This window comes from Giraffa tippelskirchi, chromosome 6 (genome assembly GCF_054371585.1).
Source record: "Giraffa tippelskirchi isolate mGirTip1 chromosome 6, T2T-mGirTip1v1.2.pri, whole genome shotgun sequence".
Lineage (NCBI taxonomy): Eukaryota > Metazoa > Chordata > Mammalia > Artiodactyla > Giraffidae > Giraffa > Giraffa tippelskirchi.
In genome coordinates this window covers 95,407,159-95,427,853 of record NC_137280.1, presented here as the reverse complement: position 1 = coordinate 95,427,853, position 20,695 = coordinate 95,407,159, and the positions used below count along the sequence as shown (strand labels likewise).

Sequence of the window (20,695 nt, the reverse complement as noted above, 5' to 3'; positions counted from 1 at the left end):
GTGTCTCACTGCCGGCGTCTGGGGACGGGAGTCAGTGGAGCTGGGTGCCCAGGGGTGGCCAGTGGGCTGACTGTGTGCTCGCCCTGCAGGACGTGGCCCAGTGGAACATCGGGAACCTGCGGACCATCCTGGACATGGTGGAGCGTGAGTGTGGCACCATCATCGAGGGTGTTAACACCCCCTACCTGTACTTCGGCATGTGGAAGACCACCTTCGCCTGGCACACGGAGGACATGGACCTGTACAGCATCAATTACCTGCACTTCGGGGAGCCCAAGTCCTGGTGAGGGCAGGCAGGGAGATGCGAGGGGCTCCCCAGGCTGGGGGGAGGTGGCTGTGGTGCTGGGTGGGGCTCTGCCAGCCCAGCCCCCACTAGACGAGGGCATGCAAGCCCCCCAGAAACAAGCTCCAGATCCCCAGAGGTTGTGGTTTCACCCGGAGAGCCTCACACTGAATGTGCCCGCGGCCAGGCTTCCGATAGTGCATCGTGGGGTTGTGTGAGGCTGTTGTCTTGGGGCTCGTGGAACCATGGGTTTCAGCCTCCCTGTACCTCCCTCTTGGCCTCCAAGTTGGAGTGGGGTTAGTATTGCCCCTCCTGATTTCTGAGGGGTAGGATCCACCTGCTGTTTGCAGTGTAGGGGCGGGCATGCAGGCCCCTGAAAGGCACTCCTTGAGTGCCGGGCCCCACAGGCTGGGCCAGATGTCCAGTGCAGTGGTCTGGTAGCTCCAAGCTGAGCACTCCCCTGACACATGGCTTCTGCTGGTAGGATGGCGAGCGGCTGTCAGTGCTCCCTGCGTTTCCTGCAGAGACTCCTGAGCTGGGGCTGCTGCGTCTCCTCGCCTCTCCCCAGCTGTTAGGAGGTTGGTTCTGTTGTCACAGTAGTTGCAGCTCAGAGGGGGACGAGAGCTGGGGAGCAGAGGCAGACACTCAGGAGCTCAGCTGGAGAGCTGTGCTCGCCTTTGTTGAAGGGCAGCAGGGACCCAGGTGGACCCTGGCCCAGGTGCCCTGCCTTATCCCAGCAGGGAACTGAGCCCTGAGAGGAAGGTTATCCCCCACTCCTAAGTCATGAGGACATCCTGGGCCATTTGCTGAGGGGCGGGGAGCAGGCCCTCTGAGAAGAGGGCCCCAAAGCCAGGCCCCCCTGTTGGCCACTGGCTTGTGACCACCTCTCCTTGCCTCTGCCGTGGACAGGGTGAAACCCCCGCCCCCCCAGTCTGGCCATGGTTCCTGCTTAGTCAGGCAGGGGAGGCTGGGGACGTGTGAGTTTCCCAGGGCTGCTGTGACAAGGATTACAGGTCTGGTGGCTTTACCTCCCTGCACATTCATTCTCTGAGAGTTCTGGAGTTAGGAGGCTGACCTGGACCTCATAGGGCTAAATCCAGGCATGGGTAGGGCTGGTCCCTTCAAAGGCTCCAGGGAGCACCAGCTCCTGCCTTTTCTAGATTCTAGAAGCGCCACATCCCTGGCTTGCGGCCCTTCCGTCGATCCTCACAGCCATAAGCTCAGCATCTCCTGTCTCTCTCTGCCTCTGACCCTCCCCCTCCCTCTTATAAGGACCCTGTGATGACACTGGGGCCCTAGGAATGCAGAGTCGTCCCCATCTCAGGGGCCTCTACTTAACCTCTCCTGCAGAATCCCCTCTGCCGTGAGAGGTGACACGTCGTCAGATCTCGGGACTAGGCCATGGCCATCTTTAGGGCCGTTTTTCTGCTGGCCATGGGCTCTCTGGTCTTGCAGTTGTACAACATTGTGGGTTGCTGGGATCTTGTTACAGTTCCACAGGCTTCCTGTCTTCGATCTGTGTCTCTTCTCGTGTGCCTTTCTGTGGCTTTCCATGAGCCCACGATCATCGAAGCCTCCAGGCACTGGGGGTATTTGTTTTTGGGAGAGATTTGGAGAGAAATTGGTGGGGTTGACGATGGTGGCCTGAGTCTCGCGCCCGTGGTGTGGTCCTCTGCACAGAGCAGGGGGTCTTCCTGGTCTGGGTGCTGCCCAGATCTGCCCCCAAGGCCCCCTGACAGCACAACTCCCTGTACAGTAACACTGGGCTGGGACTGCCTGGTGGGAGGGGCCCCTGTTGTGCCCAGGCCCACTTCTCGGGGGATGAGGGGGGTTCTGGTGCCATTTCCCACAGGCAGTGTGCTCCCCATGGGCCTGGTGGGCAGAGTGCGGACAGATACCCAGGCTGGGGCTGCATGTGTGCATGTGAGTGTGTGTCTGTATATGTGAATACATATGTATGTGAGTATTTGTGTGCGTATTTGTGTTTGTGTGTATACAAATGAGTGTGTTAGTGTATATGAGTATATGTGTGTGAGTGTGAACATATACACATGGGTGTATGTGTGTATGTGTTCGTCAGGTATCTGTATATATAGTGTAAGTGTGTGTGTGTATCTGTGTATCAGGTACTTGTGTGTGTGTGTATATTGTGTGTGTGCTGCTGGGTCCAGCTCCCTGGCCTGGTCAGTGGAGGGAGGAACAGCCACCAGGGTCTCTTGAGTGGCTGTGTCCAGTCCTTTTAATTAAATGAAATTAAAAGACGCTTATTCCTTGGAAGAAAAGTTATGACCAACCTAGACATCTTATTAAAAAGCAGAGACATTACTTTACCAACAAAGGTCCGTCTAGTCAAAGCTATGATTTTTCCAGTAGTCACGTATGGATGTGAGAGTTGGACTGTAAAGAAAGCTGAGCGCTGAAGAATTGATGCTTTTGAACTGTGGTGTTGGAGAATACTCTTGAGGGTCCCTTGAACTGCAGGGAAATCCAACCAGTCCATCCTAAAGGAAATCAGTCCTGAATATTCATTGAAAGGACTGATGTTGAAGCTGAAGCTCCAATACTTTGGCCACCTGATGTGAAGAGCTGACTCATTTGATAGCACCCTGATAACTGGGAAAGATTGAAGGCAGGAGGAGAAGGGGACGACAGAGGATGAGATGGTTGGATGGCATCACTGACTCAATGGACGTGAGTTTGAGTAAACTCTGGGAGTCGGCGATGGACAGGGAAGCCTGGCGTACTGCACTCCATGGGGTCGCAAAGAGTTGTATACGACTGAACTGAACTGAACTGACCTGTCCAGTCCTGCCCCGACGCTGCTCCCCAAGGACCACTAGATGGCGCTCTTACCCTTCCCTCCTGGCCGTGGCTCCGGGCACAGCGGTGGAAATCTCCCACGTTCTTTCATCTTTTTCTAGACTCCTTGCCTGGTAGGGGCAGCAATCTTTCACCCCCACAGCCCCCTGGGAACAATGGCAGGAGGAGAGTCTCTTCCTCCTGGCAGTGGGACCGCTCAGCTCTGCTCAGCCCCGGGTTTGGTTGGGGTCTCTCACCAGAGGGGTCCTAAGGGAAGAAAACCCACCTCTTCCTTATAAAAAAAGAAAAGAAAGAAGGAAAAGCAAGCCGCCACTGCTAGGTCCTAGCATGTGCTCGGAATGGGAGGTGGAGCTTTCAGACATGGGCCTGCCTGGGGACGGGGGTGACCCCTGGATACTGGGGCCCTGGTGTGTTCTCTGGGGACATGCGGCTGGGGGGCAGAGCAGGGAGGGCACCCCTCAAGAGGAGTGAGCGGGTACACTGGGGTCCAGGGCAGTTGGAAGGCAGTGGGACTGGATTCGAGGGAGGTCCCTGAGAGAGGGGACACTGGGGACATGAGGGGCAGCAGCCCTGGGTGATGGGGCAGGGTGGTGTCTGGCTCCGCACACACCCTGTCCCCCAGGACAGCCCCCAGCATCTTGCCCCCTGTGCTGCACCCCTGGTTTGCTCAGGGTGGCCTCTGCGGTCTCCCCCGCACCTCCACCTGCCCCCACCAGCCTGATTCCTGAGTGCTAAGAAGCAGCAGAGGGGTGTGCTGACCACAGCGCTGGTTCCCTGAAGAAAGAACATTCTGGGAGGCACTGGACCTGAATCTTGGCTTCTGGTTCAGAGGGGATGGGAGTGCACGTGGGGTCCCTCATGCTGCCTAGTGTGGCCAGTTCAGCTGGACAGGGTGGGGGCCCCAGATGCTGGCATGGCAGCCCATGCTCATCCTTCAGTGACCACATGCTGGCCGTGTGTGATGCAGGTGTCAGTCTTTCCCTGCCAGACATGGACCCTATGGAGTCAGGGCCTTCAGTCCCCGCTGAGTCCCCATCCCCAGCAGCCTTGCATGGGAGGGGGAGGGCTCTGACTCCCAGGAGAGCTGGGAGCACCACGGGCATGAAGGTTCATGGCGTGTGGAGGTCACATTCCCTCCTGGGCCGACATGGACATCACCTTGGGGGCAGGCTGGCAGGGGCTGCCGAGGTGTCCTCTTGTCCCTGGGCTGGGGATTCAGGAGCCACCCAGGATTCTGGGAGGGCGGTGCCCTGCTGCCCGCCCTTCCCCTGAGCCCTGAGGAGTGTTCCCCAGTGGATTGCGCGCCCACATCTGTCTCCCTGATCACACCACGCTCTTGTGTCTGCAGGAGCTTAATTGCAACTATTTCAGTGTTACAGTGGCAGCACTCTTTTTTAAGTGTCGGCTTACTCAGGTTGCATGTCTTCCTGAGCCTTTCTCAGCCTGTTGTTACTTTGGCAGTGTGATTTGAGTGTCAGCGTGATGTGAACAGCCTGGTGTCGATAAAGGCGTGGAATTTACTCTGCGAGGCCTGCACTGTGCCTCATTCAGGCAGCGAGGCTAAGAATACCTGCAGGTCTGAGGCTCCAGATCCTTTTAGAGACAGGATTTAAAATAGACCTCACCTTCCCGCAGCCTGGACGTCGGGCAGCAAGGCTAGGAGGTCGTGGGTGGCGGGAGGCGGGCGTTGCAGTTCTGTGTGATTCGGGGACCCCTCCTGTTGGGCTGGGCCTGGATGCAGGTGGTGCCGGGTCAGTGTCTCAGGGTCCATCTGTCTGCCTAGCCTCCCTGGGCAGCACGCCGCCAGAAACCGTAGATGAATGTGTTACACACCTGCCTGTGCTTGTTGCCCAGACATAGGGCTATGTATCCACACGCAGGGGTGGGGGGACAGGGCAGGACCGACTGTGTTCCCTGTGGGGATTGTCCAGGCCGTGACTTTGGACTCTGCGGTTGGTTTTCCCCAGCTGCTTGTGTTTGCTGGGGCATCAGGCTGTCCCGAGTTAGGGCACGGGGGAGAGGGTCTCATGTTGTGCTCAGTCTTGGGGTGTGATGGGCGGATTGCCGCAGACAGTTGGTGGAAGGGGGGTGCAGGTGGCAGAGCCTGGGAGTGGGGAGCCTGGCCCTCTCCCTGACCTTTAAGGAGCCTGAGCGCTGCTCTAGGCACGGTGAGAATTTCTCCTTTTGACTCTTTGGCACCTGCAGTTTTTCTTTGGCATCTTTGCTCAGGGGAGTTCTGCAGGAGAGGGATCAGGCAGGCTTTCTTTTGCTGCTGGGAAATGTGACGCCAAGCAGGCAATCAGCTGAGCCTGCACTTGGTACTCTGGAAGTGTGTGTGTGTGTGTGTGAGAGTGTGCGTGTGTGTGCATGTGTGGGCATGGGTGTGCTTGTGTGTGCACAGGCACATTTGAAGGTGTGTACTCGCTGCCTTGGGGCCCAGGGAGGAGGCCAACTGGTGTTCCCTGCCCTCTGGCTGCAGCTTGGGGAAAAAGCTGTGAGTTGGGCTCAAGTCTATCGGTATTTGGGGGCAGGAGGCTGCTGGGCTGCTCCCTCCCCCTTGACGGGTGCCCTGCTGGCCCCTGGGGACCCTCCAGCAGGCCCAGCCCAGGCAGCAGCAGCCCAGTGCTCAGCTGCGCCTCCTGTTCCAGGGGACCAGCGCATCCCCCACCCTGCCTCCCTCCCTGGCCACAGGCTGCAGGCTCCCGCTCCGCCTGCAGGTGGCACTGCTGGACCACAGTGCCAGGCCCGCTGTGAGGGCCTTGGCTTTGTTGTCCCCGGTGGCAGAACTGGGAATTCTGATGCTGGGTGGAGCCAAGCAGAGAGACCCTAAGCAGCCCCCCGAAGATACAGGATGCTGGCACAGGGCTGGGAGAAGCGGTTTAACAGGACCCCAGGAGGGCTGAGCCCCCGGGGCTTATGGGAAGCACAGCTGTATTACCCACCTTCACCCCGGAACCGCTTCTCCTCCCTGCATAAAGCCCTAGGCCCCTTCTTGTCCGGACCACGCTGTCTTCCCTGATGCCGCCAGCCCCGCCTTTCTGCTTGTCAGGATTGTGTCAGAACTCTAAAACCAAAAGCTGGCCTTGGCATTAGAAAGTTAACTCCTGAAGTTGGAGAGCCCTTCCAGTCTCAAACCAGGGCATCTAGTGTCATCAGGCTGCAAGGGTAGGATGGCATCACTACTTAACGCTGGCGGGTGAGACAGCAAGCAACTTCAGAGGTTTTGTGTGGTGTGGCTCAGCATGGTTTGAATCACAGATCAGCCCGGTTATGGGACTGCTTGCCAGCCTTGCTTGCACTGACCCTGTGGAAGCCTGATGCTACCCTTGCAGAGCTGGACAGTTGTGTCAGTTGACAACCCATGCTGCGGGAACCTCGGGGTGGATTGGGCACCCGGGGGCCTGTGCCCGCCCACTGCCTGCTTGGCAGTGGGATCCAGCCTGGAGGCTGCTTCCTGGAATCTCACAGTGCTGGGGGGACAGGCACAGTTGGTGTTTGTTCAGGGGATGCAAAGTGGTTTTCACATCATGCTAGGCAGAGTTAGGTCAGCCTTCTGCGGAGGAAAATCTCACCATATGCTCTCCTCTGGAGCCAGTGAGGCTGAGGGGGGCGATCCGCTGAGGTTCCCGATGACCTGATGCCTTGTGGTGAGCCTGGGCCGCCAGGCGGCACTCCAGCCCATGGGTCTGGGGAATTGGCTTCTTGGTGAGCAGGGGTATGAGGGCTCGTGACGCAGGGTACCCTGCACAGGTGGTTCGCGATCCACTGAGAGGCTGTTTTCCTTGTTCCTTCCGTGTTTGCCACAAGCTTGTCTGTTTACCCACTGTCTTGGTGGCATACTCCCTCCCTCTCTCTTTCTAAAAGAGTTTGTTTTTCAGAACTGTTTCAGATTTGCAGAAAAACTGAGAAGCTAGCTCAGAGTCCTATGCACCCACCACCCAGCTCCTTCTTAGTTTACACGAGGCTGGAACATTTGTTGCAGTTAATGAACCTTATGGAGCTATTCTTGTTGATTGGAGTCCAGCTTCATCCAGCTTGCCTCGTGTCTCCCTGGTGTCCTGTTCTGTCCCAGGACCCCCGTGACGTTCAAACGTCCTGTCTCCTCAGGACCCTCTGGGCTGTGACAGTCCTTGTGACTTTCCTTGCTCTTTTTTATTTTTTAGGAATTTATTTTATTGAAGTATGTACAGCAGAGGGATTTAGTTGTATATATATATATATTATACACACACACACACTTTTCATACTCTTTTCCGGTATGGCTTACCATAGGGTATTGAATATAGCTCCCTCTGCTCTACAGTGGGACCTTGTTGTTTATCCATCCTATACATAATAGTTTGCATCTTCTCATCCCAAACTCCCACTCTACCCTTCTCCCCTTGGCAACCATAAGTCTGCTCTCTGTCTGTGAGTCTGTTTATTTTTCATAGATAATTTCATTTGTGTCATATTTTAGATTCTGTTTAAGTGCTATCATATGGGATTTGTCCTTCTGTTTGATTTACTTCATGTAGCACGATCCTCTGTAGGTTCATCCATGTTGCCACAAATGGCATTATTTCATTCTTTTTACTGGCTGAGTAATATCCCATTGTATATATAAACCATATCTTCTTTATCCATTCATCTGTGGATGGACAGTTAGGTTGTTTCCATGTCCTGGAATAGTGCTGCAATGAACACCGGGGTGCATATATCATTTCGAAGTATAGTTTTCTTTGGATGTACGCCCAGGAGCGAGGTTGCTGGGTCTTGTGTTAACTCATTTGTAGTTTTTTGGGGGAACCCTTATGCTGTTCTTCACAGTGGCTGCACCAGCTCGCATTCCCACTAACAGTGGGGAAGGATTCCCAGACTTTCCTTGTTGTTGATGCCCTTTTGATTTTGAGGAGGACTGGGGTCAGAGATTTTGTATAACTTCCCTCTGTGGGAGTTTGTCTGGTGTTTCTCTCACGGTGGCACTGGGGTGCTGGGTGTGGGGAAGAGGACACAGGTGAGGGGCCTTCTCATCCTTCATCTTGGGGTGACTGCCGTCAGTATGCCTCTTCCCTGCTGGGGTTGACCTGGGTCCCCAGGCTGAGGTCGACCTGGGTCCCCGGGCTGAGGTCATGCTGGCCAGGTGTCTCCACTATAGAGTCACTCCTCCCTTCTTCCCATGCTGTCTCCCTTTGGAATCTACTTTTTTTTTTCTTCAATACCTCAAATTTCAGAAAAGAAAAGAGAAAAATGAACAGAACAGCCTAGTGTCTGATACCCAGATTGCACAGATGTGGCCGATTGGGCATCCTTCAGTTGGACGTCTTTCATCTCTATCTTCCTCCCTCCCGCTGGGCGGTCTCCGTTCCCCGCTGCTCCATAGCTGATCCCGCAGATGGACATCTCATGGCACCCAGGAGCAGGCCTGCCGGGGCCTCAGTTCAGGGCCTGAGGCAGAGTCAAGTGGTGGTGGGCCAAGCCCCTACCTGGGGCTCTGGAGAAGGTCCACTTGGCACTGTGGGTCCTCTCACCCTTGGACCTTCTGACTTAGGGTGGACCCAGTGCCTTTCCAGGGCTCACCTGATTAGGTCAGGCCCACCCAGGGTCACCTCCCTATTTTAGGATCTGCTGATTTGGGGCCTCAGTTGTAATAGCCAAGTCCCCTCCCAGCAGCACTGAGAAGGATGTCGGAATGACCGAGTGCAGGGGCACCGGAGAATGGTGCCTGTCATGGTGCGTTCCCTTCTCGGTGGATGTTTTTATCATGAGACGTAACACAGAACAGAAAATCATATGGAATACGTACTTGTCCAAGGAAAGATAATTACATGCAGTTTATCAGATGGCTCCCCTGTCCACCTCTGTGTAAGCCCCCAGGAAGGACGATGTTGGAAAATGAACTCCCTCATTCCCTGTCCCGGGCCACCTTCCTTTGCGGCCCCACCCCCACCCCCAGAGCTGAGATCATCCTCCCGATTCTGGTGGCCTTCTTGTCACTGCTTCTCTGGGCTGTTTTCCATATGTGTCTGAGTCCCTGGGGGACACGGCTGCGTGCTGGCTGGGTTTGAAACCCTCCCCACCCGCCTCATGGACTGATTTGTCTCGTGCGTCTCTTCTCTGAGTCTGTGAGGGTGTGTCCTGCCACGTGTGGTAACACTATCCATTTTCATGGCTGCAACGTTTTCTGTCATGTGACCGCGCCTCCATCTGTGTGTCTGTTCCCTTGTGGGTGGACATTTGGGTTGTTTCCAGTTTGGGGCCTGGCCAAACTTCGTGTTACCTTTTACCTGCTGCTCGTAAAGAAGTCAGTCACTGTACGTGACGATGTGACATGACAAGAAATAGAGACAGTAGTAGCCATGTTGTCTTACCTGCAGCTCCTTTACAGACAGGACCGGATTGGTGAGACCATGGCTGGGGAGTGGTAGGGCTGGGGCTGGGGCCGGGCCCAGGCTGTGGGGTGAGCCCACATTCCTAACCACTGCTCCACCCTGCCCCTTGAAGCATCATCCTGCAAACCAGGCAGGTGCTCCCATGGGGACAGGATGTGTCCCAGTTGGCAGAGGTGGCCCAAACTCTGAGGTGTGGGAGAGAGTGGATCCTTTTCTTACAGAATCCCCCAGACATCACTGAATCCGGCCTGCTGAGCTGAAATCAAAGCCTGCGGATCCTTGTGAGAGATGGAGAGGCTACAGGGGCTTTGGGACCCAGGCCAGCAGAGGCTCTGCCACCTTAAACACATGGCTTCTGAGGTCACCCTGGGGTCATTCCTGTGGGGATGTGTGTTCCTGAAATGGTGATGGGCGGGCTAGGGAGTCAGTACCTGGCTTCTGCCCACATCTCATTGGCCAGTGCTGGGTCATGGGGCCACACCTTCCAGCACTGGAGCCTGGAGCCATGGTCTGACCGCGTGTTGGGAGTGCAGGGAGGGAAAAGGGCAGGTGAGCCATAGCTTTGCCGCCTGTGGGTGCTGGACGAAGGTGGTTTTGAGGTTATAGAGGAGATGGATCAGCTCAGGCCCTGACGAGGTGCTCACTCTGGGCTGAGCGTGAACCACACCAGGGCAGATGCCATCTGTCAGGGCAGGAGCTTGTATGTGTAGCCCCACTGTCCCCCACCCCCACCCCCAGTGGGGCATAGAGGGCTAGGCAGGAGGCAGGCAGGAGCTGGGACCACCAAGATGGAGGCAGGAAGGCCGCTGGGCTGAGGCTTGTGGGAGGAGAGGCCACTGGGAAGCCCATGGAAGGGCCCTGATGGAGGGCGGGCAGCCAGACCAGGAGCAGGGAGATGGAAGGGCCCTGAGTAGGGAGTTACCCCACGGTTCCAGAAAGAGCCCTCTGGCCAGGGGGATGCTAGCTGTGGAAGGGAGGGCTGGGAGCCTGGGCCTGGGGGTTGGTCTGGCAGGTCAGGGTAGCCTTTGCTGCCTGGGCAGGCCGGCCTGCCTCTGTGGGCACAGCCATCTCCTATCTGTCTGTCACTCATGGCCGTAGGCGTGGCTGGCCCATCGCACAGCCTGCTGGCTTGGTCTGGCAGGAGCAGATGGCCCTTCATTTTGGAGTCTTTTGTTCAGAGTGGGCGTTTTGGGGTTGGAACGGCCAAGGCTGCGCTGGCTCAGGCTGCTTGAGTGATCGCTGCGCTTTTGCTTTAGGGTAGCAGGGGCCAACCCCACGCGCCCAGAACTCCAGGGTGGGGCACCAGGCTAGTTGCCCTAAGAAACCGTTGTTTCTAGAGAAGTGTTGTCACTGGGCATCTGTCCATCTTGAGATGCCCCCACCAGCAGTGTTTGGATTAGGGGTTGATTCAAGCCTCGGGGGTCTTGGCCCCAGGAGTCGCTCACCCTCCCACCCATCCTGTAGATCCGGCTCTGTGTGCTGGGTCTCGTTTCCATGGCAAACTTCTCTGCTGTTGGCCGCTTTCAGCTCCCCGGAAGGGAGATTCCTGCGAATCTGAGCTGAGGGCGTCTTCGTTAGCTTTGCTTCCGAACCTGGCTGAGGACGAATTTCCCCTCACGTGGCACAGCAGCAGGAGACGGGAGCAGGGCTGTGCAACTGGCAGGCGCATGTGGCTGGCGTGAGACGAGTTGAAGGTGCTCTCTCTGCGGCTCCTCTCGGTCTGTATGCTCTCCCCACCTTAACTCTCCCAAAGCACCAGGGTCCTCACACATGAACAGGCCCAGAGCTGCTCTGCGTTGAGGCCACCCTGGCTCTTGCAGCCCGAGGACAGACCTGGACCCCTGGGCACCATCTCCAACTCCCCCAGCTCCCCCCACAACCTGGCCTGGCCTGTGATGTCCAAGTTCTGCCCTGCGGATGCTCATGCGCTCTGTGGACCTCCCTCTGTTCTTTCCTATTCACACCTTCCTGTGTGTTTCTGCAGAAATAAATCGAGGAGGGAGGGGTGTCCCCCACTGGAGCGGAGGCCATGGGCCCCAGCACACTGACAGTCTGCCTCTTGGTTTTATGATCAGAAATTGAGGCCAGTTTGAGGGGGAGATGGCGGTGGCTTTTCCAGTGGCATCGGGTGCTCACTGGCACTGTATTCCCACAAATTGACCCCCCATCACTGGCAGCATGAGGCCCTCTCCCCACTCTGACCTGAGGCTGTACTGATCGGCTCGCCTTTAAAACCTCACCTGAGAAGGGCCCCCACAGCTTCAAAAGCAACGTCGAAACCCAGCTTGCATGTGACTCGGCATTTTTGGTCCTGTTGTCTAACAAAAATAATTCAAAGATCTGAAATAGACCAGGGCTGGAGATCAGATGCCTCCAATTCAGCGTTTAGTTGCCTTTACCACTTGCCTTGTAAAGCCTGCTCCTTAATAAAGGTGGGTGACTGGCTCTTGTGAACTGGGCCCTGGAGATGGGGGTCATTCAGGTGCTGACTCACCCCCAGTTTCCCTGGGAACCTGGGGGTGGGTGGGGGCAGCTCACAGGGTGAGTGTGGAGGCCAGGGCGCCATCTACCTGCGCCCTGAGAGGCCTAGGCGGCCCCTCCGCCTGCAGAGCGTCCCCCCTGGCTGGCATCCCCACCTGAGACTCCCCATTTTCTCTGAGCAGATGCTCCCAGGACTCTGTTTATCTCGTGCCTGTCTCAATAAAAATGTCATTATTTGAAATCACCGACACTGCTGGTGTGAGATACCAAATTCCATCGTCTATTGTCCCGTAAAACGATCCATTAAAGATAAAACCGCCCGCAGCTCAATAAGGTTCTGTCTTGGGGACAATCGTCCTAGGTCTTTGGCTGATCCTATCTCCCCAGCAAGTGTCTGTATCTGTCACATAAAGGGCCTCAGTTTCGGGACAAATGAGGGGGGTGGCCTCCTTGTGCAGGCTGCACCTCAGAGTCCGAGATGGGAGCTCCTGATAGAAGCAGGGCCGCCATCCTTTCCTTTCGCTGTCAGGCAGTTTCAGTCACTCTCAGGGAGCCACTCCGCCAGGCCTAGTGACTGCACAGTGGTGCTCTAGTAGGGGAGGAGGGGGGTCCCTTGGGGGGGACCCCCCCGACCTGGGGGGGACCCCCCCCCGACCTGGGCTGGAGCCTGACCTGGAGGTGCACTTCCCTTGCTCTCCTGAGTGTTTAGAAAGGGGCTCAGTCCCCTGCTCCCCATGCCAGCAGGAGCTCTCCCCACCTGCCCAGGCAGATGGGGTTGGTGACAACTCTTCTGCCCTCCCCTCCCAGGAAGGCAGGGGACCCCGGGCATCTCGGTAGTCCTGTGGCTGTCCGTCTGCCCAGCCTTCAGACCCACTCCCTCATGTTTCAAGGGCGAGCGAGCCTGTCGGCTTTTTCTAACATCTTTTATTTCTCCTGCCTGGTGCCTGGTGATCGTTTGTCCCCCTTTAACCCTGCTGTCAGTGTGACTGCTAGTAACGCATCTTTCACATTTGAACCATCATAATGCGGCCGCCCCACTCGTACCTGACAAACTAGCCTGCTTTGTGTGCATTCTGGAGTCATTATTGCTATGATCACATCCGTTAATACCTCCTTTACTGAAGGACAAGGTTGGGGGCATGGGGGCGTTTTGTGGTACAGGCTCTCGTTGTTTTATTGTGCTTCGTAGATGCTTCGATATTTTACAGATTGATGGTTTGTGGCAACTGTGTGTTGTCCAGTGATGGTTGGCACTTTAGAGTAAGAGAGCATTTTAAAATTAAGGTATGTGCAGTATTTTTTTAGATATAATGCTCTTACTGCACACTTAATAGACTACGGGAAGGGTACAGTTTAAATGTACCTTTTCTTATGCACTGGGAAACCAAAATCTCACGTGGTTCACTTTATCGTGGTGGCCTGGAACTAAGCCTGCCAGATCTCTGATCTCTGCCTGTGTGTGTGTTGCCCTGTCCTGCTCCGGGCAGGGACACCACGTGGCTCATTGCCGGCCTCGCTGAGAGCTTGTCAATCTCCTGGACCAGACTGGTGATTCTGTGAGTGGCTGGGACCTGCCCAGGTTTCTGTTTGCCCTCGTTTGTGGTCAAGAATTCCTGCTTCTGGGCCCCAGACAAGGGAGAGGGTTTACCTTAGTGGTTTTTATAGTCTTCTGGGAAGGTACAGACGAAGCCTGGCTATCTGTGCACTGATTTTTTTTAAAAAATTTTGTACCCTCATTTAACTGTTTAGGTTTTTTTTTTTTTTTTTTAATGTTTTATTTAATTTTCAATTTTTTTTTCTTTACTTTTTGGCTGTGCTGGGTCTTCTTACTGCAAGGAGGCTTTCTCTAGTTGCGGCGGGCAGGGGCTACTCTTCATTGTGGTACACAGGCTTCTCACTGCAGTGGCTTCTCTTGTTATGGAGCACAGACTCTAGGGCACTCTGGCTTCAGTAGTTGTGGCTTCAGGGCTTCGTTGCTCCACGCCATGTGAGGTCTTCCAGAGCAGGGATCAAACCTGTGTCCCCTGCATTAACAGGCGGATTCTTAACCACTGACACACCAGGGAAGTCCTTGGACTATTCAGTTCTTAATTTCCCAGCTCGTTCTCTTAGTTTCCCCAGGTAGAAGGTTATATTACTTTATGTGAGAAGTTTGTCTCTTCCCTGTTGACCGTTATTCCCCTTATATCTTTTTGTTGACTTTTCACCTGGCAGCGTCTTCAGTGCAGTACTGTGGACCACTTTGCCCCGACTTTCTGGGGTGCCTCTCCTGCCTCACCCCAGTGAAGTGTGACCGTGGGAAGGTCCCTTCTAGTTCTAGATAGCTAAGAATTTTTTGTACTGGATGGTTTGGAATTTTACGTAAATGAAAGTCATCTGAAGCGCAGGAACGGGTCAGTAGAGCAAGTCTCTATGGCTCGTCTCCGTGGCAATCACATTTGGGGTAACTGTGTTTTTGCTCTGGCCCTTTGACTCTGCACTGCAGAGGAGTGGAGCGCGGCTGCTCTGGCCGGGCTCATCTCTAACCAGCGTGGAGATGGTGGCTGGGCAGCTGGGAGTGCGAGGGGAAGTCTGCTCTGTGACCAGGTTCTTCTGCTTGGCCCACCCAGACCACGGGGCAGCGAGCTGGGACTGTCCCATTGATGTGTGGCTGGAGAGGATGTGGGCCACGATGGGCTTTGTGCTTGAGGATTACAGTAAACACAACTCTTCTGTCTGGCCAGAACATGGGGCTCTGGGGCTGCTGGCGTTGGGAGCTGCCGGGGTCTCCCAGGGCCCGTGTGGGTGGCTTGCTCGTGCCAGGTGGCCTGCAGTGTGACGTGTGGTCTCGGCACTTCCCTGGACTCTGCTGTCTTGTTTCTGTTCCCGTAATTACAGCCTGTTAAACGGCGAGGGGCCTGTCTGCCCCGGCCTTGTGCATACACTGTGAAATTAACTTCCTCGCCCTCTGACTCGCGTTGGGCTGAACTGACATTTCCAAAGGGCTCCTGGCTGGACCCCTGCTCTTGGCTATCGTTCCTCGGTAGAGAGGAAGGGGGAAGTTGAGCCTCATGCTGGGGGGAGCTGTCAGGCCAATGATGGAAGAAATCCCAAGCACTGTTGTCACCAGTGAAGTCGCACACATCTCCGGGAACAGATACCGTCTGTGTCGCGGTGCTTCCACCCTGGCTCCGAGCAGGACGGTCCTGCAGGCCTGGGCAGAGGCCAGGGGCCTCGGGAATGGGCGACAGGGTATGAGAAGCAGGCCCCCTCAAGTCTCGTTACCCTGGCAGCTGGCAGGAGCATGTGGGAATTAGCTCGTTACCATGGAAACACGCCCTGCTTGCAGGGAACTCGATCCTCTCTGCCGGGCCCTGCAGTCCAGGGTGGGCGGCCAGCTGAGCCAGTGGGCCCTGTGGGGGTACACTGTCTCCACTGGTGTGGGCGGTCCTTGTCCTGAGAATTTGTCCCAGGACCTCAGGTTTTCCTGCTGGTCTGAGAGGCAGTACCTACCTGGCATTGTCTGTCCATGGCCCGGAAGAGGGAGGGGCAGAGGCCAGCCCCCTACTTGCCTCGTCTTCTGAGGTCTCATGTGGCCATCCCAGGGCAGTGGCACACGACTCCCTGGACCTTCCGGGGGTCAGCTGGACACAGGTACTGTGGTGCACACCTGCCAGTGCAGCCCTCCCTCCTGGGAGGTGGTCCCAGGCACCCACTCCTGGGCCAGAGGGCACCAGGTGGTGGGAGTCCGCACCCAGAGAGGCCCGGGTACCCTTGTGGCCTGAAGCCACTTGTTCTGTCGGCAGAACCGATGGCCCCTGAACAGGTCCCTACTCTCCGTGACAGCCCATGCTCCTCTTCCTGACACACTCATTTAATTTTTAACTCACAAGGCATTTGCTTATTTATTTTCATTGTTCTTGATAATAATTCTAAGCCATTAGAGGGGAAAATTATATTCAAAAATGCTGTTTCACACTTTATTTGTTTGATGATTTAGAGCGATAGAAAATAGCACATTTGCTGGCTTTTATAGTCTGATAATTATTCACATCCATCAAGCCATTCCAGGGGAATAAACAAAACACCAAGAAAATGACACTGTTAATAGCATCCTCTGCTGCGGACGGGAAGACTCCTGGCCTGCTGTCTCGGCAGGAATGCAGGCGGCCCATCCCTGGCCCGAGGTGAGAGCTGCCCGCAGAGGGCATTTCCTTTCGACTGCCCTGTGTTCCTGGGCTCAAGAGCCACCCTCCTGCTGGACTGAGGCCTCTGTCCACCAGCACCCAGGAGCCCCAGCTCCCTTACTGGACTCCGGCCTGGTTTCAGCAGGGCCCATGGGATGCCCACCTCTGGCGTCCAGCCTCAGTGTGTCCCTGGCCCCCTGTAAGCACGTCAAACCCCCACACCCATGTCAGGATGTGGGTCTCAGACATGATTGCTGGCAGCCATGGCCCCAGGCCTCCCTCTCACCCTATACCAGGTGTGTGCTTTCTGCATTGCCTTTTTGGGAGTGGCTGTGATTGGGGGCAGGGGGCATGTATCCACTCCTCCAGGCCTCAATTGTAAAAGAGGAACCTGGAGGAGAGGCTGGCAGATACCCGCCTTGTGGTGCAGCCTGCCTGTCTCTCCCCAGACCAGGGGGCCACTTCCTTCTAGATTATAACATCCAGGCCATGATCACCATTGTTCCCGGAAACATCTCTCCTCATCAGCTGGTCACTTGAACAGTGAAACTGCTGGATTGGGCTTGTCTCTTCACTATCATGTGGCTTTGCACACGTCTTGTGTCCCCATCTGGGAGCCAGCTCCAGAGAGACCTGGCATGGTCTTTCCCATCACCTCCATAGCTGTATAGCCGATCAAAAAACATTTTATTTTCTCACTGAAGCCCTTGATACTTACAGACGGCTGCCTTTTTGAAAAAGGCGTCTGGCAAACAATGCCCGAATTCGTCTCTCTCAGCCTCCTCGGCTATTCCACAACATTAAACCCGGAGTTATGGAGCTTGTCTGGTCCTGCTGCAGCCTCGCGGGGTCCCATGCCCGTGGTTGCCAGGGCCACCAAGCCAAGAGCGCTGAATTTTCCACAACTTTCTGGTTGAGTGTTGGCCAGAAGTACTTTGTGTAAGAACTGTCACCACCAGAGAGAAAGGGCGGAGGAAGAGGGGTGCATAGGAAGGGCTGGGAAAACATGTGGAGAAGGTCCAGAGGGACCTGCCTGGCCGGCCTCAGGACTGAGGCTCCCTGTGCTGTGGGTGGAGGAACCAGTGTGACCCCCTCTGCGGGTGGCCTGTCCCTCTGCAGCCTTCTCCATGGAGCTCCCCCATTTTCGACTCTGGCCCCCAAACTCCCAGTCTGTTTTCCCTCCCAGTGGTCCCCAGATTCTGGGAGTGGCGCTGCCTGATCCTATCTGGCCTGTCCAGGCTCTTCTGCCGTGACTGGGCCGTCTGGGACTGGACCCTACCCCCGGGAGGAGAGAGGGGCTGTTGGACCAGGGAGATGGCTGTAGTGTAGCAAGACGTGCAGGAAACCAGCCTTGCTGGAGAGGGGTGCCTATGCTGGCAGAGAGCAGGATGGGGGAACCAGGGGGACTGTGTGTGGGCTGGGACAGGGCCACCTGCCAGCTGGGACACCTCACACCAGCCCAGTCGTGAGATGGATGTGGTCCCGGGCAGACCATTTGTCCATCGAAATAGGCAAGCATCCTTTGCCACCCAGGTGACCAGGGCTGCCACGTCCAGAGAGCAGCTGCCTGGGATCACAGGCGGGCAGAGCAGATTGATTTTGGCCATGAGGTTTGACCTTGTGTTGGGGACAGAGTTCCTGGGGAGCAGGACAGACTGCCCCCATATTGGTGACCAATAAAGCTGACTCTGTTTTATGGCTCCAGAACCTGCTCTTTAATAGCCAGACAGATGCTTGCCACCTCCAGGGTGAGTAAGCAGCCCGCCTCAACCCAAGGCGCCCCTCTCTGCCTTCTTCCTTTCTTTTTTCTCCTCCCAGAGTTGAGCCTGACCTGGTGGTGTGGCACTGGGTGGGGCTGTGATGATTTAACATGACCCAGGCCCTGGCTGGAGATCCCATGAGGCTCTGCCACGAAAGCCCCTCGGTTTGGGGACTTTCCTCCAAACCGAGTGGTGAATATCTACTCGGCAGGGAGGCCAGTCCTGTGGCCCACTCACCTGGGCCTTGCTCGGGGGCCCCAGAGGGGAAGGCTGTGGCTGGGTGGGGGCTCGGTGGGTACCTACATTGCCACAGCCAGTGGAATTCCAGGAGCCTTCACAGCTGCACTGATGAAGCCTGAACCACCCTCCCTGCCTCCCTTGTATGGATGGTCCACGCTCAGCACTTATGTAGTCAGGACTAACACCCCGCCCTCCCCTGAAGACAGAGGTTTTCATCCTGCAGGGTCCCTGGAGGCGGGTGGGAGTAACTCTGGGGCCTCTCAGCACCCCAAGGGGGTTGCCCGGTGGTTGCTGGCTGTGGCAGGTGCCGCGTGCTCTCGGCTGTCAGAGTCCAGACGTCCCCATGGCCACTGGCTTCCGTCCACGAGTCCTTTCTCCTTTCTCCAGGGGCTGCCCTCTGAACACTCAGCCCGCGTCCTGCAGTCTGTACTTTCTGATAACAGAGGAGCCACATGCCAACATATTCAACTTTTAACATCCACCAGATTCAATTAATCTTATCTTTACAACTCCCAATTACAGGCGGTAATTAAGTGAAAGCAGCATTGTAGACCGTTGATATTGCATTAATCATCACAGCCTTGGAGCCGTAAATTAGTTCCTTCCCGGCCCTGGGCATCTTCCCAGAAGGGATGGAATGTTTCATTCTGCTGTTTGTTGGGGGGTGATGTTAATCCCACCAAGGTGCCTTGGATTGGGATTAACTTTGATCATCTTTATGTAAGCGATAAAAGGCCATTTAAAAAAAGAGTCACCTCTTCTTTGTCCAGATAATGGGAAATTCTCTGACGACAGCAGAATTAAAGGTGCCACAGCCACTGCCTCCAGGGCCCCGAGCATGCTCGGAAATTGTTTTTATCCTGTTGGATAAACAAGACGGCACAGTGTTCACCTATCTCCTCCGTCGCCCCCTTTTATTTTATTAAAAGCAGTGATAAGCCTCTCCATTGGGGTGGGTTCAGTTGGCTACCACGTCTGGGCGATCTTCAGTGTTCCCTGTGGTCCCCCATTTGGCTTCCTGCTCTGGGGGTGGGGGGGTCGGGGGGGATGCACCCTCATAGGGTCTTGTTCTAGAGTTTCAGGTGTTGCCCTTATTCAGGAGCATAGACCCCCTCCGCACTGCGGTCTTGGGCAGGCCACTTTCAGTGGGGGTGGGGCATGGAGCAGTATCCCTGCCCCCACTCCCTCGCTGCCAGGATTCCCCCCGCCCCCCAGTGGTGACAACTGGAAATGTCTCAGACCTGGCCTGGTGTCCCCTGGGAGGAGGATCGCTTGGCTTGAGAGCCACTGTCTGGAGTTTCTCCCAACAGGTCTGGAGGCAGATGGTCTGATAACTGTAGTTGGACCCTTTACCATCCTCCCCCCCGCCTTTGGACAAAGGTCCCCACACACCCTACATTTGTTTGAAAGTGGAGGTATCCACCTGGCCACACCCTCTCAACTCTGACATGCCTGCCTTCTCTCGTAGGTATGCCATCCCCCCGGAGCACGGCAAGCGCCTGGAGCGGCTGGCCATTGGTAGGTGCCCGGGGCCCCCTGGGGCTGGGTGGGCGGCGGGCTGGCAGCCCCACCCTCCCCGGCTTCCCGCTATTGTCTGGGTGTCGGTGTCCACTTCCTTCCCTCTGGGTCAGGCCGTGGTCCCTCCACTGTGGGTCTGTCACTTGACGCAAGCTGCACGAATGTCAGTGCTTCAGCACTCTCGTTTTCCAGACTCTTGGCACGGAGTTTGGGATGTGACCCCAGGCTTTGCAGGCTGGAGGCAGCCAGTGTTCTCGCCCCCCACCCCCCAGCTCCTGGGGCTCCATCCCGCACTCCTTTGTCTTTGTGGAACTTTGCTCAGTCTTGAACATGAGAAGTTCAGTTCGGAGATCCTCACACTGCTGCATGGCCAAGTGGGGGCTGTGGGGCCGTCTGCTGTCCATGCAGGATTGGATCACCCAGGCTTCCTCGGCAAATGTCCCACTATCTAGATTGAGGCCCTAGGTGGGGCCTCTTGGGCTGACGGGATTTTTCAGAGAGGGTCCTGGGCTGTGTCTGGATGGGGGGCCACTGACCACTTGGGTATAGGAAGGCCCTCAGGGCATAGAATCCTTCGAGACAAGCATACACTCCGGCTGGGAGGCCCTGAGGCCTCTGTGTGCCCCAACGGAGGGCCAGGCCATGGCCCTGAGTCACTGTCATCATACCCCTGCCCTGTCCCCACGGAGGCTTTTGTGTCATGAGGGTGGATGGCTGTCAGTGCTGGACAGACGTTAACAGACGACTGGCCCAGCCATCAGCCCTTGCTCCACACCCAAGAGCGGCCCCTCCTTCACAGGCTGCATCCAGGTGAGGGTGGGGGTCTGCCTCTCAGACAGCGCTGGGCCTCTGGCCACCCTGACCTCTGTGGCAGCAGCAGGCAGCCGGTACCCTCAGGCTGTGGAACCTTCCAAAGCCATGGCTTGGTGTTGGCAAGGCTCCCTGATGGCCCGCCACCGGCCTCCGTGCCATTCCCACTCTGGGGAGCATGTTTCTCCTGGTAGAAACTCCAGGACAGGCTGTCCTGACAAAGGCCAATTGCACTTACTTCCTAAG

The 20,695-nt window shown here is 56.2% G+C and overlaps 1 protein-coding gene across 8 annotated transcripts in view; it reads left to right on the top strand.

Annotated features, from left to right (window-relative positions):
* The window catches only part of KDM4B (lysine demethylase 4B), a 119,981-nt gene that overhangs the window by 46,077 nt on the left and 53,209 nt on the right, over window positions 1-20,695 (top strand). For all 8 annotated transcript variants that reach the window (XM_081499627.1, XM_081499625.1, XM_081499626.1 and 5 more), the window contains 2 exons: window positions 90-283; window positions 19,590-19,639. In XM_081499627.1, coding sequence (XP_081355753.1) covers window positions 90-283; window positions 19,590-19,639 — 244 coding nt within the window. The remainder of the gene's footprint in view (window positions 1-89; window positions 284-19,589; window positions 19,640-20,695) is intronic.